The sequence below is a fragment of the Lissotriton vulgaris genome, chromosome 11 (assembly GCF_964263255.1).
Source record: "Lissotriton vulgaris chromosome 11, aLisVul1.2, whole genome shotgun sequence".
Lineage (NCBI taxonomy): Eukaryota > Metazoa > Chordata > Amphibia > Caudata > Salamandridae > Lissotriton > Lissotriton vulgaris.
In genome coordinates this window covers 176,134,711-176,151,428 of record NC_141699.1, presented here as the reverse complement: position 1 = coordinate 176,151,428, position 16,718 = coordinate 176,134,711, and the positions used below count along the sequence as shown (strand labels likewise).

General features: G+C 48.5%; 1 protein-coding gene across 1 annotated transcript in view; it reads left to right on the top strand.

Moving 5' to 3' along the window:
* HECTD4 (HECT domain E3 ubiquitin protein ligase 4) overlaps positions 1 to 16,718 on the top strand; it is a 2,691,195-nt gene that overhangs the window by 1,530,014 nt on the left and 1,144,463 nt on the right. The window contains exon 54 of the mRNA XM_086943079.1: positions 5,688 to 5,824. Within this exon, the coding sequence (XP_086799205.1) occupies positions 5,688 to 5,824 (137 nt within the window). The remainder of the gene's footprint in view (positions 1 to 5,687; positions 5,825 to 16,718) is intronic.

Sequence of the window (16,718 nt, the reverse complement as noted above, 5' to 3'; positions counted from 1 at the left end):
TGCAGTCACTCATTAATACAGCACTATCGCATGTACTCATACACCTATACAGACACTCACACACTGCTACTCATCCATAGCGTTACTCACACACCTAGTCAGTCATGCAAAAGATCAATCACACTTTCATTCACACACTTTTACAGTTATTCAAAAACAAGCTCACTTATAGACACAAACGCATACTTACTCTCTTATACAATCACTGATACAACCATACACTCATCCATACAGCCTCTCTCACAATCACTCACTCTCACATATAGTTCATTTATATACTCCATCACTCACATATACTGCTTTTCAGATATGTAGTTACTCACACAGGTACCACTGAGACATTCATTTACTCACAAACACAAACATACACACACTCACCCATCCATACCACTCTTCACAGATATACTGTTCAACCCATACACCCACTTATATATCCATGCACATAGTCACACACACCCCACCCACCCACATAGCTACTCTGGTACCCATACAGATACTCCGACAACCAAACAGTAACCGATATGGACACTCATTTAGCTACTCCCCAAACCATGCAACTGCTTACACACCAACTGACAAACTGATACAGACATTTACATAGTTTAGTGACTAACTCATTCATTCACTAAGAAACGTTTAATTACTCACTTATACAGACAGTCATGCACTTACTAAATCATCCATTCCAACACTTGTATACCCACTCATTCTCATTCTTCAATGCACCTTGGCATATATATAAATATGAAACATATTTTAAACTTTACATATTTAAACTTTACAGAAACACACATTCACTGGATGATGTCATCAGTGATGTCACAGACCAATCAATCAGTCAAGAGTATTTGTAAAGCGCGCTACTCACCCGCTAGGGTCTCAAGGCGCTGGAGGGATGGGGGGCTGCTACTGCTCGAAAAGCCAGGTCTTGAGTTGCTTCCTGAAGGAGAGATGGTCCTGGGTGAGTCGTAGGTGGTTGGGGAGGGTGTTCCAGGTCTTGGCCGCCAGGTAGGTGAAGGATCTTCCTCCGGTGGTGGTTCTGCGGATCCGTGGGACAGTGGCAAGGGCGAGGCTGGCGAAGCGGAGCTGGCGGGTTGGCGTGTAGAACGTGAGGCGGTTGTTGAGGTATTCGGGGCCCAAGTCGTGGAGAGCCTTGTGTGCGTGGGTGAGGAGTCTGAACGGGATCCTTTTGCTGACGGGGAGCCAGTGCAGGTCCCTCAGGTGGGCGGAGATGTGGCTGTGTCGGGGGATGTCCAAGACGAGTTGTGCTGAGGCGTTCTGGATGCCCTGGAGTCTTTTCTGTAGTTTCGCGGTGGTCCCAGGGTAGAGGGCGTTCCCGTAGTCCAGACGGCTGGTGACGAGGGCCTGGGTGACCGTTTTCCTGGTTCCAGTGGGGATCCAGCGGAAGATCTTACGGAGCATGCAGAGAGTGTTGAAGCAGGAGGAGGTAGCGACGTTAACTTGCTTGGCCATCGTAGGGGAGGAGTCATGGATGAAGGCCAGGATGCGTGCATGGTCCGTGGGCTTGGGTTGGGGGCCCAGAGCAGGGGGCCACCAGGAGTCGTCCCAGGCGGAGATGGATGGGCCGGGGATGAGGACTTCCTTCTTGTCTGAGTTCAGTTTCAGGCGGCTGAGCTTCATCCAGTCTGCGATGTCTTTCATTCCGTCCTGGAAGCTGGCTCTGGCGGAGGTGGGGTCGTTGGTGAGGGAGAGGATCAGTTGGGTATTGTCAACGTAGGAGATGATTATAGCCTAATTGTTGAACAACTCAACTCAACACCCAAAAAAAATTCAATTTTGAGTGTGCCGCACCTCTCTACTGGCCTTGGGCCCACCCGTCTCCGTTATATGGTGAATGCAGAGCTGATAGCTCCTATGGTGTGCACTACCACTGCCCCTGTTGCTCCCAAGAGGCGATTTGTTTAGAAAAAACAATGAAAATTCCACCCACTGTGGATTGCACCACCAGAGATCATTAGTACAAATAAAAATGCAGTCAATAAAGAATGTCCATGAGTTGTTGTTTCTTTTTTTGTCTCTTCTTTATTCAATTTTCATTTAAGCAGCCAACGCGTTTCGTTCAAAAGAACTTCATCAGGGCTGTAAAAACATTTTAAAAAGATTTCATGTAGAACCATACACAAATAAGTCTAATTTGCTAATCATAATTGTTATAATCTCAAGACAGAAGCACATATCCTTTCTAAAAAGATCTCTAATCCTCTATACTTCTCTTTTATATATTTACAAACTGTACAGGCTATATATACAATAATTACATCTCAACAGAATACCAACTTGGTATTCAGATCCAATCCAGTTCTTTTATATACATTGTTAAAAAACATCTGTTTATAGGAACATACAATCTTCAATTTTCATCAATATGCATATTTCTTGATATCATTGAACATATGGAAGCGAATAATACAATTGTAGTTCTAAACAAAGCCAAATTTCTATACTCATAATTTTTCAGAATTGCATTTGCTTGCACTACTAGCCTTTGCCCTTGGTACCTAAGGTACCATATACTAGGGTCTCACAAGGGTAACCCAGTAACCAATCTGTTTCCTGTCACCGGGAGGTGTAACCACCTCCCCAGACAGGCTTTAGTGTATTGGGGCAGGGTGGATGCATTCAGTGAATGCTTTTCAGGCAGTGCTGGGGGCACACCTGGTGTCCCTCTGTACAGACCATGTCATGAATGATGTCAACAGCAGTGCATTGCTGGGGCACGAGTTATAGTTAGCTGTAATACCTATAACAGTGGAATTTCTATGGTATTGTAAGAGTGAAATGTCCTGCTAACTATAGCGTACCTGAAACCTTTGGTTTTGTCAGTGAATATATATGTATACACACACACACGCATATCTGACCAGCCTCCTCATCCTTGAAATCCGGAAGAAGCTGAAGCCTTGGCTCTCCACGTAGATTTCAGGCACAGCCCCCATGTCAGCGCCACGAGACCCTCCTGCACTCCTCAAGTATTCAGTGTAGGAGAGTAGGATCTGCTTACTATGGTTACCCCCACTTTATGCTGATTTGTCGGCTTTAGTCTGGCTGGGGCCCTGCTAACCTAGCTAACCTAACCTAGCCTAGCTGCTTCCTCTCTAAATTGATTGCATGTACTTTAGGTACACTCCAGATTGGTTACTGGGTTACCCTTGTGAGTCCCTAGTATATGGTACCTTAGGTACCAAGGGCATAGGTACCCCAGAGGCCTACCAGGGGTGGAAGCATGTATTATGCCACCCCTGGGAAGCCTTCCAAAATGGCACCACAGGTCTGCTATTCAGCCTGGGTAAGGTGGTGCATGCACCCCTTACTACGATATAGGTTACCTAGATCTACCATTAAAGACAGACCTCTATAAACCTATAAGTCACACCTACGGCAGGCCTTGACAATCCTGAAGGCAGTGTGCTTGGTTTTGTGTGAGAGGTTGCCCAAGCATGAGCTGAGACTCTCTGCAGCTTTCGTAAACACTTCTCTGTAGCTGTTCTGTGATACAGCCATACCATATAGTCTTAAGTGCATTATAACCTCGTGGTAAATGCTAATTTTGGAATGGCTGCATCAAAACATGTTGTGTTTGACGTCAAACACTTTGGAATCCTACGACTTCCCCCCCACCCGGCCAATCCTGGCGGTGGGGGTAGAATCCCACCTTTCTAGACGGAGAAGACATGTACACTATACCTGACCGGTAATAGTTTAAAAGAGCCCCAGCATCACAAAATGGATGCTGCTGCCACAGACACGAGTCTGACTTCCTGCTGCTAGACGAAACTACGGCAGGGGAGGCCTGGACAAAAGGTTTCCTGTCACCGGTAGGTGTAAACACCTCCCCAGACAGGCTTTAGTGTATTGGGGCAGGGTGGATGCATTCAGTGAATGCTTTTCAGACAGTGCTGGGGGCACACCTGGTGTCCCTCTGTATATCCCAGTTCAAACCGGCTGCTGGGGCACTCAGCCCCAGCTCTGGCGCAAAACTGGACAAAGGGGAAGGGGTGTAACCACCCTCTCCCCAGGTCCTTCAATAGGTGGGACCTTAGAGTTAGTCCAACCCCTAAACTTAGTATAAATATAGGAACACAGTCCTTAGGACTGGAGATTACCCTGGACGAAACTCTGCTACATATATCCTGGAACTTCAACATTCTTCTATTTTCGAGAGACGTGTGACCGGAACTCATGGATACCGTGCACATTTGCTAGTGCACCTACTTCCCGAGCTTTCCCGAAGTTGTGCATTGGGCTACTCGTAGTCCAAGCCCTGAGCACCATCTGCACCGCAGATTGTGGGCCTACACTCCAAGAGTGATCCGTGGGGCCGCTTCTAGCACTTCTGCTCGAGGCCCCTTCGCGATCCCTGGTCCATGGACTGGTGGGTCCCCACGAAGGTAACTCTTTTGTTTCTTGGGCTTCCCTGGTTGCTCCAGCGAGCCCTGACTGTCCTCCAAAGGGTGAGTCCCTCAGACCTTGCTGGTCTGCTCCTAAGCCAATCTTTACATTCTGCGTAGGTTGCTGTTGCTAAGGCTTGTTGGGTCCAATCCAAATACTGACTCCGCAGCACTCAACATCCGACGTGGGACAGCTCTAATCCAGCTCCTGGTTGTCGTCGACGCCTCCTGGTCCTCGTGGCTGAAGAGTCAAGCTTCACCTTCTGCACCTGAAATCACCTGACATCAGTGGGCATCTTATTATTGCCTCCCTGGTCACTGGCAAGTGACCCAGACTCTGTCCCTTCTGCTTTCAGGTTCTTCAGATCTTCGATCAACCCTTGGATCCATCTGGACACTTCATGTGGTCACCTACAGCACTTATTTGCAGCTCTCCATAGGAAACGACGACAAAACCCAACACAAAAAGACACCTATGCGCCCGGCTTCCCTGGGTGAGGTAACACGAGTACTTTGGTGCTCCCGTGGGTTTTGATTCTCGAACTGTCCAGTACTGAAGGGGTTTGTTCGTAGTCCACTCCTAAGTGTCCCTAATCTTTAAAAATCTAATCGCGACTTTCTCCATAGAAGTCAATGGTGATTCACAGCTGTGTTTACACACTGCATGCGTCCACCGTGGGTCTCCTGCTTCCCTACCTTGGGTGGTTCCTGGTTGCCCCAGCGGTTCTACAGGCCCTAGGCCTTGTCTCTATGACTGTAGTGGTACTTATACCGCTTTCTTAGTATATGGTTTGTGATTCCCCTAGGGTTAAATGTACACTGTGCTAATTTACTGTGTGCTAAATAGGTTTACTGTATGTACTTTTGTCTCTAGCCTCATAAAGAGACTAGAGGGATGTGTTTAGATTAAATACATATGTTTTATATATATATACCTGGTGTGGTTGTCCTTTCATTTGATTATTCACGAGATTATAGACTGGTAAAACAAGCTACTTTAAATTCCTTCAAGACTTAGCCTGAAGGCTGCTCTCCACAGCTACCACTAGGATAGCTTTCTATATATGTTGTCTTAAGACCGACTATCAATAAGGGTCGTTTGGACTGGTGCAAGGTGCCCACTAGAATAGTGGACAGCATATGCCAGGCCAACTTCTCACATTCAGCACACGTTAGGGTGAGGATGCGGGCTCGTTTGATTGTTTTGTCAAATATTCCTTTTCAATCTGGCTGTGAGATGCTGCTGCTAAGATCTGTGCTGTGATTTTCTTTCTGCAGAGTATGACAGCAATGCTTCCTGCCATTATAAAGTGGAACTCAGTTATGAGAATTTTGTCACGTCCGGTCCCGACCCTCACCCGCCTCCAATTGCAGATGATGAAAGTGACGACGATGATGACGACGATGTTCCACGGGTAAAAGAGAAGGCTGACTTTTTCAAGTTACATTTTGTCCGTTTCGTCACTTGTTTGTGTTAGACAGTTATAGCTGGGAACATTTTGGATATTTTTTTAAATATTTCGGCATCAGTGTTTTAGACATTAATGTACATTATGTTAATAGCATATACTCGATGTAACCGGAAATGGATCTTCACACATCTCTGTAGGCGGGTGGAACTCAGCCTGGCGGGAAATGTGCTCTGATGGTGAATTTGCAGATGTGGCTTCTGCTCCCATCTTCGGCACTTTACAAAGTATTTGTGCGATGCTGTGCACATGGTTTCATTTCCTCATGGCTCACATTTTAGTGCAATGTTCGTGTGTAAACAGTAAACTGTAGGGCTCCTGTCCAAGTGTCCGATCTCAACTGACTCCCAGTATATCCCTTTTCCTTGTGCGCCGCCTCTGTATTGCAACGCCTGTGCCTCTGTGGAGTGAAGATCCACTCTGTTCTCCACGTGACATGCCTAGAATAAATGCAGCGCTTCCCGCTGCTGCACAGTGATGACAAGAGGAAGAGTACCAGGGGACGATATTGCAGTAGTCCTGATCAAAGACTTGTATTGCTACAGTAAGCCTCCAACGGAAATGTTTCTGATTGTGTTCTTCAAACCGCGTATGACACGGTGGCACATTCTTAAGCGAAAGGTCTAAAGGTTTCATCTGCAAGTTATGTTCAGAGTACTCATGTGGTTAGTCCTCCTCTCCAATCCTCCGGAGCTTACCTCCAGCATTGAATCCGCCCGATATTCCTTTGCTGGAAAGTCTCCGCAACCCACAAATGACTAAGATCCCCTAACCCTCTTTAACATTATCAAGCATGTAACTTTTGTGCCAACAACCATTACTTAGAAAAATCATAGAAGTGATTAACGTAATGCCATTAATCTCAGCCTATGGGAATGACTCTCTACTGCATTCAAATCTGTTATTTTTGCTCTCGTCATCAGTACAAACAAGGACCACTCCTAGGCGAATCAGGTTTGCCCTCTTCCTAATGGGAACAGTCCTGCCTGAACTGTTAGGCCACGTCCCCTGGCAAGGTACCTCATGCAGCTTCAAACAGGATTTGATCTTGTGTAGTCTCTACAGTAGGATTGTGCCTATATATTTATTTTTACACCAACAAAATGTTCGTAGTTCCCGATTGTCCTCCTTCGTGGACGTGCATATTTTATCAGTTTAGCTTCTCGTTCGCCCATGTGAAGTTTTTTTTCTATATAGAAAGTGAGCTTTCACCACATAGCAAACATATTTTCATTTAAAGTAAGCCAGCCTGTTGGAAAAAATATTCATAACTTTTCTCCACAGTTTTATCTTTTGCAGACTTTTATTAGAGTGGCACTTGTTTTCTGATTATCTTTTATCCACGTTTACCATTGGCTGAGCTTTTTATGCATATTGACACTGTGTGGGAAAAGATAACTTGTTGTGCTCTGATGGACAGATCTGCCAGTACTAACCCAATTGAGGGCCCCTACGGATCCTTGGGGCCCACAAGAAGCAGAAAGAACACTAAATATAATCAACATAGCTTTATTAAAGTCATCAGTTTGCTGTGGAACCGGCAATGGCCTTGGAATTTTGGGCGCAATAGGACCAAATGTAAAATAGGTTCCTGCGATCTAGAAGAACGACTAACATTGTGAAGCCCTTGCCCCTTCTCTTGTACTCACTGAATGCGCGCCAAAGGCAAGCTCGTCTGCACCCGCCCGCGCCAGACTACAGCCAGGACCCCTTCTCCTTCCACTTATATTCCTGCAACCGATCCAGTGTGTCTATCCGGTGAGTGACTAAAAATGGCTATATTAAAATATTCTAGTCAAGACTTAAAAAACTTAAATAATCTCCATCTTAGACAGTCGCACTGCGAGATACAACTATCAGCAGGGTGCGCGACATATCATGTGTTAATAAACCAGCTCCACTGAGCAAAACCCTAACATCTTGTAACCCAAACACCACCAATATTTCCACAACCATTAAAGGCAATATATTTCAACGAAGGCAATATATTTCAACGCGCGCTCTATTCCAAAGCACACCGTTGAAATATGGAGCCTCATGGATATGGAATTACCAGACATTTGTTTTGTCACGGAAACATGTACATGCTCTCACAGATGTGGTAATTACCTTTCCTCCCCAATACAACATAAACTAGAGTGGATAGAAAGGAGAAAAAAGGTGGATGCCTACTTATTGACACCATCCTTGGCGTGAGCATTACCTCCTTAGAAACCATAAGCGTTGACCAACAGGAACTATGTATTTTTAAAGTAGAGGGTCCGTCTCCTGGCACCTGGAGAGGAGCCCTAGTATTCAGATCCCCCGGCCCAAAAAAAGACTTTCCACACAAGTTACTCGAGGCAATCGCCCCGCGTGTATTGGCCTCAGACCTCTTCCTTCGAATAGGAGATTTTAAATATCACACTGAGATACTACAGGACCCGGACACAGATCAGCTGATTACTAATATGAGCACTTTGGGACTAGCTCAACTGGTAATCGGTCCCACCCACACTGCTGGGCATACGCTCAACCTATTGTTCACAAATTCCACAGATATTTCAGTTGAACTTCCATCCCCATTACTATGGTCAGACCACGACCTACTAAAATGTACTTTTCCAGTACACATTACCAAAACTGATTACAGGAATCAACAAATATGGCAAATGTCATGGCGTAAAATCACCTTACCCCTCTTTGCAACTCATTTTTGGCCCATTCAATATAGCCAAATGGTCAACCTCAACCGCTGCAACCTCCTTTGCGAAAGCAATACGGATGCGCTAGACAAAATTGCCCCTTTTACCAAGGTCACAATTAAACCCAGAGCTGCCCCCTGGTTTACGGAACAACTGAAGACAGCGAAGCTCTCCTGTAGGACAGCGTAATGGAAATGGAGAAAAAGTAAAGATCTAATAGACAGTGAAACATATAAATGTATCCATCGTAGCTACATGGATAACATTAGACAAACAAAAAATGGTATCTCCTAAACCGGATCGAAAAAACAGCAAACTCTAACAAGGAGCTCTATTAAATCTTAAAAAAGAATTTACGACGCCTTCTGCTCGCACACAAGCTCCCATCTCACAGGACTGGACTGATACTCTTTCCAAATTCTTCGACTATAAAAGCGTCCCAATCTATAACTCCTTTCCACCCCAAGAAAACACAAATCCCTCAGGAAATCTTTCAATGATATCTCCTAGCCCTCCTCATATCCTGGATGAATTTTCCCAGAGGAAGTGGCCAAAACCATGCTAAAAATTAAATCGGGTTCACCAATAGACCCCGTGCCACAGAGATTCCATCTAACCATCGCCCCGGTGCTGCTAGATAATCTCACCGACTTATTTAACAAGTCACTGCTACAATCCAATGTCCCAAAGATATGGAAAGCCGCTAGAGTCAAGTCAATACTCCACCGCAGACCCTAAACTTTCCACTAACTATCGTCCTATTTTGTTGCTCCCTCATTTTGGGAAGATGCTCGAGCCACTGGTCAACCAACAGCTTGTCACCCACCTCGAGTGTCATGGGTTACTCGACCTCTCACAATCAGGTTTCAGGGCCGCCCATAGTACAGAAACAGCTCTGGTATAAGTAACAGGCAACATCAGGTTAGCAATGGACAGAGGGCAGTCATTAATTCTCGTCCTGCTAGATCTATCAGCAGCTTTTGACACCATCTCCCACAGCATTCTTGAGCTTCGACTCTGGAAGATTGGTGTCAGGGGGAAGGCCCAAAGTGGCTCTCAAGCTATTTAACTGACCGAGTCACAATGGTACTGGTGGGAAACACCGTCCGATGCAACAGACCAGTTAGGACTGGAGTGCCGCAGGGCTCTATCTTGAGCCCGACACTTTTTAATCTTTACGTGACCCCGCTGGCCATGGTGATCAAATCTTACGGCTTTGATGTAGTGTCATATGCCGATGATACTCAGATCTTGATCACCCTTGGTCCAGACCCAATAGAAACAAAGTCGCGTTTTAGGACTGTATGACCCAGGCTACAACTAAATGGAGGCAAGACAGAGATTGTACTTTTTGGCAAAGCTCATGAGCACTGGTCTCATGATTGGTGGCCTCCAAATCTAGGCCCCTGCCCAACCCCAAATCAGGTGGAACGGAATTGAGGATTCCAAAAGAATAACAAACTATCAATGAAAAACCAGACCGACCATATATTCGGTTCCTGTTTCGGTATTTTGCGTAATTTACGCAAAGTTTTTGAATGGATTCCAATGGAGGCCAGGAAACCACTAGTCCAGGGATTGATCATAAACTGCATGGACTATGGAAATGCCCTGTTGTCTTCAATAAATGAAGATCTTCTTTCTAGGCTTCAGATTCTGCAGAACACCGCGGCCATACTTGTACTTAACCTCCCTCAAAGATCCTCTTCAGCTCCTAACCGTAGACTTATGCATTGGCTCCTGTTAGAAGCGAATCCGTTTTAAGACTTAATGTCTAACCCACAAAAATATGTATGAAGAGGTCCTGGCAAGTGAGCCAAAAAGTTGAGCTGGTACCAGCCTTGCCGGACTTTGAGATCCAGCAACTAATCACTTCTCACACCTCTCATAATCCGTACTACTAAAAACTGAGGAAGATCTTTTTCTTGCACCGGCCCTCTGGAACAAACTGCCCTTACATCTGCGCACCATCATCGATCACAACTGTTTTTGCAGGCAGCTAAAGACATGGCTGTTCGACAACTAACAGACCTTCCCTTTCCTTTTTCTTTTTGAGCTGACCTGTGAGTTGTCCGCAAGCGCCATGAGACTTTAGAGTGATTTGCGCGCTTAAGAAATGCCCCTGATTTGCTTTGATTTGATAGAAAATGGTAATATAGGATTAAGACCTGCTTCACTATCTTGTGCATTCACTTGTTCTTCAATTTGAACCTTCCTGAAGACTTCATCCGCAGTTTTTTTTGTTGGAAATATTTTTATTTGCAGTTTCAACCAACAGATAACACAGCTGACAAGTCCCAAGTGAATATCCACTACCCTGGCTCCCCCCGACCCCTCCCCCGATCCTCTTCAGCTCCTAACCGTAGACTTATGCATTGGCTCCTGTTAGAAGCGAATCCGTTTTAAGACTTAATGTCTAACCCACAAAAATATGTATGAAGAGGTCCTGGCAAGTGAGCCAAAAAGTTGAGCTGGTACCAGCCTTGCCGGACTTTGAGATCCAGCAACTAATCACTTCTCACACCTCTCATAATCCGTACTACTAAAAACTGAGGAAGATCTTTTTCTTGCACCGGCCCTCTGGAACAAACTGCCCTTACATCTGCGCACCATCATCGATCACAACTGTTTTTGCAGGCAGCTAAAGACATGGCTGTTCGACAACTAACAGACCTTCCCTTTCCTTTTTCTTTTTGAGCTGACCTGTGAGTTGTCCGCAAGCGCCATGAGACTTTAGAGTGATTTGCGCGCTTAAGAAATGCCCCTGATTTGCTTTGATTTGATAGAAAATGGTAATATAGGATTAAGACCTGCTTCACTATCTTGTGCATTCACTTGTTCTTCAATTTGAACCTTCCTGAAGACTTCATCCGCAGTTTTTTTTGTTGGAAATATTTTTATTTGCAGTTTCAACCAACAGATAACACAGCTGACAAGTCCCAAGTGAATATCCACTACCCTGGCTCCCCCCGACCCCTCCCCCAATCCATATTGACAACATCAAATTTATCAGCACCACAAGATCCCGCCTCCGCCTGCAAAACATCTTCCCGTTGTGCTCTTTCTGTGTCCAACAACTCCCCTCGGGCCCTGAGCCCGTAATTCGTCCCCCGCCATCCCGGAACAGAACCTCGCTCAGTAGGACCCCCAGTGTCTCAGTCCAATCCCAGGCCCCCATCCAGACCATGATACCTTCGCCATTTTCCCCAAACTCTGCGGAATTTCCGGGGACAGCCTCTTGCTTTATAGGTGACCCTTTCGGCCGTCATGTACAAGTCCAGCCCTCTTCTCCATTCCCCCAATTGAGCAGGTGTGCAGGACCCCACGCCCTCGCCACATCCCTTTTCGCCACCACCAAGGCCAGCATTGCAAAAATCAAGTGTGGGCGGCTCAGGTCTACATCAGTAGTTATCCCTAGTAAAACAAACTTTGGTTCCACCATTAGCTTTGTCACCTCACTCAAGTCATCCAATACCTGTGTCCAATAGGTGTGAATCGTGGGGCAGTCCCAAAGGATATGATAGAAGTCCCCCTGCGGATGGCCACACCGAAGACAACCAGAGTCACTGGCTCGACCCATACGGTGCAGCCGAACCCTATCATAATAAACCCTGTGTAGTATCTTGTATTGAATAAGTCGTAGCCAGGATTTAATCGCAACTTCTCTGTGGTGCATCAGGGCTATTTCCCACTCTACTGTATCCATCTCACCCACGGTGTGTTCCCAGGTGGCCCTCAACTTCCCCAATCTATATGGTGCGTTAATATTCAGGGTCTTATAAGTCAGGGACACTATTTTATTGGGTATCTGTTCTTGCAGCAGGCTACCCTCCAGCGGGGCATATTCCGGCAAGGGAGAGGACAGCGTCGCCTCAGCCTTCCATTCTTGACGCAGTTGTGCATACTTAAGGAACTGCGTGGGGCGTAACCCATATTCTGTCACCAATGTCCTATAGGGTTTAGGGCCTCCCCCTAGCCACCAAATCTCCTAGCGTAGAGATTCCGATATCGTCCCAACCTCCAAAACCCCTAAGCTTATGTAGTTCTTTCAGCCATGAGCCGGACCATATCTCTGTCTGCTTCGTTGGTTTATGTGTCCATCCCAACATCTTCGTTGCCCTGTCCCAGACCTCTATAGTTAATTGTGTGGCTGGGAGTAATCGTCTCTTTCCAGTGCCCCCATATAAATAGTGCAGACTGGTGCAGTGTGCCATGGTGTCCCTTTCTAATCTATACGTAGGGTGGTCAGCTGAAGCTTGGAGCCAGTCATTTATCGGGGCTAGATGCTCAGCCCAATAGTCTGGCAAGGAGATCCCTCCATTATACTGATTTGTCTGTAGCGCGTCAAGGACTATTCTCGGTTGCTTTCCCAGCCACAGCAGAGAGCACAGTTCTGCATTTATCACTTTGAATATCTGTCTAGGGAGGGGGAAGTATTCGTTTTGTAGGGCGTACAAAAAACAAGGCAGCGTAATCATTTTAAACATGGCAGCTCGGCCCAGGATCGCGAGGAAAAGAGTCTTTCACCTAAGGGCGTCGTCGACAAAGTTCGTAATCACTTGCTGTATTTATTTTGATAGGATACGTTTCTATCCGTGGTCAGGTAGATCCTCAGGTACGGGAACCCTTCCTGTGTAACCTGGAGGTCCCCTGGCAGAGGGGTCCACGTCTCTTCCTGTCACGGGCTGTACAGGAGCGATTTGTGCCAATTTATCTTGTATCTTGAGAAGGAGCCATACCTGACCAGGAGCCTGAACAGTTCGGGGATTGTAGTTGCCGGTCGCGTAACATAGAGCAAAATATAATCCGCGTACAGCAAGATTTTTTCTTTCTGTGTCAGTCTGCGATACTCGAAATCCCTGTATCTCCTCCGTCTTTCGGACCTCACAGGCCAATATTTCAATGGTGAAGGCGAACAACAGTGGAGACAGAGGGCATCCCTGCCGGGTCCCCCTCCTAATGGGAAAGTCGTCCGACATAATCCCGTTCACCTTAACCTGGGCTATGGGATCTACATATAGGAGTCCCACCCATTTCCTGAAGTTAGGGCCAACGCCAAATTTGATTAGAGCGGCCTTTAGGAAGGGTCAATGTACGGCATCAAACGATTTTTCAGTGTCGAGGTAGAGGAACAGATGCGGATCCTCCCGTCCCCTCACCTCCATGAGCCAATTATCGGTTTGATGTAAATTTTGCCTACTTACCCTGTCTGGTAGGAATCCCGTCGGGTCTTGGTGTACGAGGCTGAGATTAGCTGGCGCAGTCGGAGAGCCAAGATTGTCGCCAGTAGCTTGGCCTCCACATTCAGGAGGGAGATGGGTCGGTAAGATGCACAGTCCTCAAGGGGTCTGCCTTGTTTATATATGGGTATGATTGTGGCCATCCGAAGGTCCAGTGGGAATATGCCTTCCTGGGCTGCATCTTTGAATAGCGCTAATAGGTGGACCACCAATAGATTGGCTCCTTTTTTTAAAAAATTCAGCCGGCAGGCCATTGGGACCTGGGGACTTCCCTGGGCGAAGTTTGGCTATCGCCTCTCTGATTTCAATGGCCGATATATCAGATTCGAGAGTTTCCTTGTCCTCGTCTGTTAAGATCGGGGTTTGAACAGTAGTTAGGTAAGCCATGATCTCTACGGAGTCACCCAACACTCGGGCTTTATAAAATTCCCTAAAGTAGGAAGCAAAGGTCCGAACAATCTGGGCGCCCCCTCGTTGCAAATGGCTCTGCCCATCAATCACGCCCTCAGTCCATCTAGCATCTTTCTTTGCAGCGTAACCATGCTAGCAACTTCCCTGACTTGTCCCCCGCATCATATAACCTGTGGAGGATCGCTAGTGCCTGTGTCTTGGCCTCGTCCATTGCTAGGGTTTTATAGTCCTGTTGGATATCAGTCAGGTGACGAAGCACCTGCGGGTTCCGTTCCGATAAATATTGCCGCTCTAACTCTAATAGCAGTACCCTTGCGCGTCAGTAGGCGTCGTCTGCGGCTCCGCGTCCGTCGTTGGTGCCGGGATAACGTCGTGGGAGTACTTAGACGCCGCCCTCGCGCGCTGACGTCCGTTCTTTTTTTTTCCGCGCCAGCAAGCGCAGATCCGGAAAAAGTTGTACCCGTAGTCCATTTTTGACTAACTTTTTCGATCCTTTTTGATCATCTTTCGAAGTCGCTCGACTTCGACGGTGCTGGTAGGGATGCCCGGGTTCAAACCCTGCGTCGACTGCAACCGACTGATGTCGGTTACCGACCCCCATCGCCGGTGCCTTCACTGTCTGGGCCACGACCACGACGACAAGTCCTGCTCCGACTGCCGGGCCCTGACGTCCAAAGCTAGACGGGAGCGGTCCCGCAAGCGACTCGAGCTCCGGCAGTTGGCCCCGCGCCGCTCGAGGTCCCGGTCCGCGAGCAGGTCGAGGGACCGGTCGCGGGGTCGGATCATAGCTCCTGGAGTCGTCACCAGTCTTCGGGCTCGTAGTCCTCAGGTAAGAGGCACAAGAAGTCGAAGAGGCGTCATCGCTCTTCTTACTCCCCCCGACGCTCGCGCGACGCGGCCGGGGGTTCGGGCGACACTGCCCCGCGGCTCCACCGGAGCCGCTGGCGTCGCGGCTTGGTACATACCCGCCGGTCCCTGGGCAGAATGGGACGCCAGAGGAGATCGACGCCTTCCTCACGGCCATGAGGTCGCTCGCTCCTCCGTCGGGTTCCGCGGCACCTTCGGGCCAAGCGGCCCCGACTGGGTCCCCAAGCGGGCCGGGTGCTTCGTCCCCGGGCGTCGTCGGCGACTTCGGTCCAGACGCCGCTGGATCCGGCTCCGGATCCGGGTTGTCGCCGGTCGACCTTACGACCTCACCTGCGCCGGCCCCAGGTTGTCGCCTCTGGCACCGTCCCAGGACGACGTCATCCCTGGTCCTACCCTCGATTCGGGTCCGGCATTGGAGCGGCGCCGTTCAGCCCCGCTCTCGACACCGATGGTAGATTTCTATTTCTATGACCTGGCCCCATCCTTTGACCCTGAGTATCAGGAGATGGGTGGCGAGGAGGATTGGGAGGGGTCCGAGGACCCTCTTGTACGTAAATGCCAGTCTTCTCAGGACTGGACAGGTGAGCTTGGAGAGGCCACTGGTCTGGACACTTCGCCCGACACTGGTTTTGTCTCCCCTCCTACCGTGGCTACGGAGGAGGGGGCTGCCTATAGTGTGGTGCTGACGCAGGCTGCCAATGCCTTGGGCCTTGAGCTCCCCGTCGCGGCCGTGAGGACTAACCTCCTCACTTGGATCCTTAAACCGCAGGCAAGCTCGGCTGAACCTCTGCTGCAGTTTAATGAGGCCTTGTCAGACGTTCTTCTGGGCACTTGGTCCAAGCCCGCTACAGGTCCGCCTGAAGATAGGAACGTGGCCAGACGCCACCGCCCGGCTCCGGGGGACTCTTGCTTCCTGTCCACCCACCCCACCCCCGAGAGCCTAGTCTAACTACCAGAAGGCATTCCCGACGCCAGTGGGGGGCAGGGTTCACCATCACCACCACCTCCACTGGTGCAGTCACATCGGACAGGTGGGTGCTGCAAATCGTCCGAAGAGGCTACTCCCTCCCCTTCGAGGCGTCCCCTCCAGCCATGCCACCGCAGTACCACCGCGTGTCGGGGATCACTTGAAACTTCTACAAGAGGAAGTTACGGCCCTCTTGGCCAAGGGGGCCATCGAGCGTGTTCCTGGGCCAGAAGTAGGTTGTGGTTGTTACTCCCACTACTTTCTGGTACCCAAGAAGGGTAAAGGGGGCCTTAGCCCTATCTTGGACCTGCGGAACGTCAACGGCTTCCTCCGGAAGGAGAAGTTCAAGATGCTGACACTGGCTCAGGTCTTAGCTGCCCTGGACTCGGGAGACTAGATGGTAGCGTTGGACTTGCAAGACGCTAATTTTCATATCCCCGTCCTGCCGGTCTGCCGGCCCACTTGCGTTACCTGCGGTTCACGGCAGGCCACGTGCACTTTCAGTTTACCGTGCTCCCCTTCAGCCTTACCAGCGCCCCACGGGTGTTCACGAAAGTGATGGCGGAGGTCGCAGCTCATCTGCGCAGGTTAGGGGTTTCAGTCTTCCCCCTACTTCGACGACTGGTTGTTGAAGGCAGATTTGCCCCAGACAGTCGTCAGCCACCTCCAGA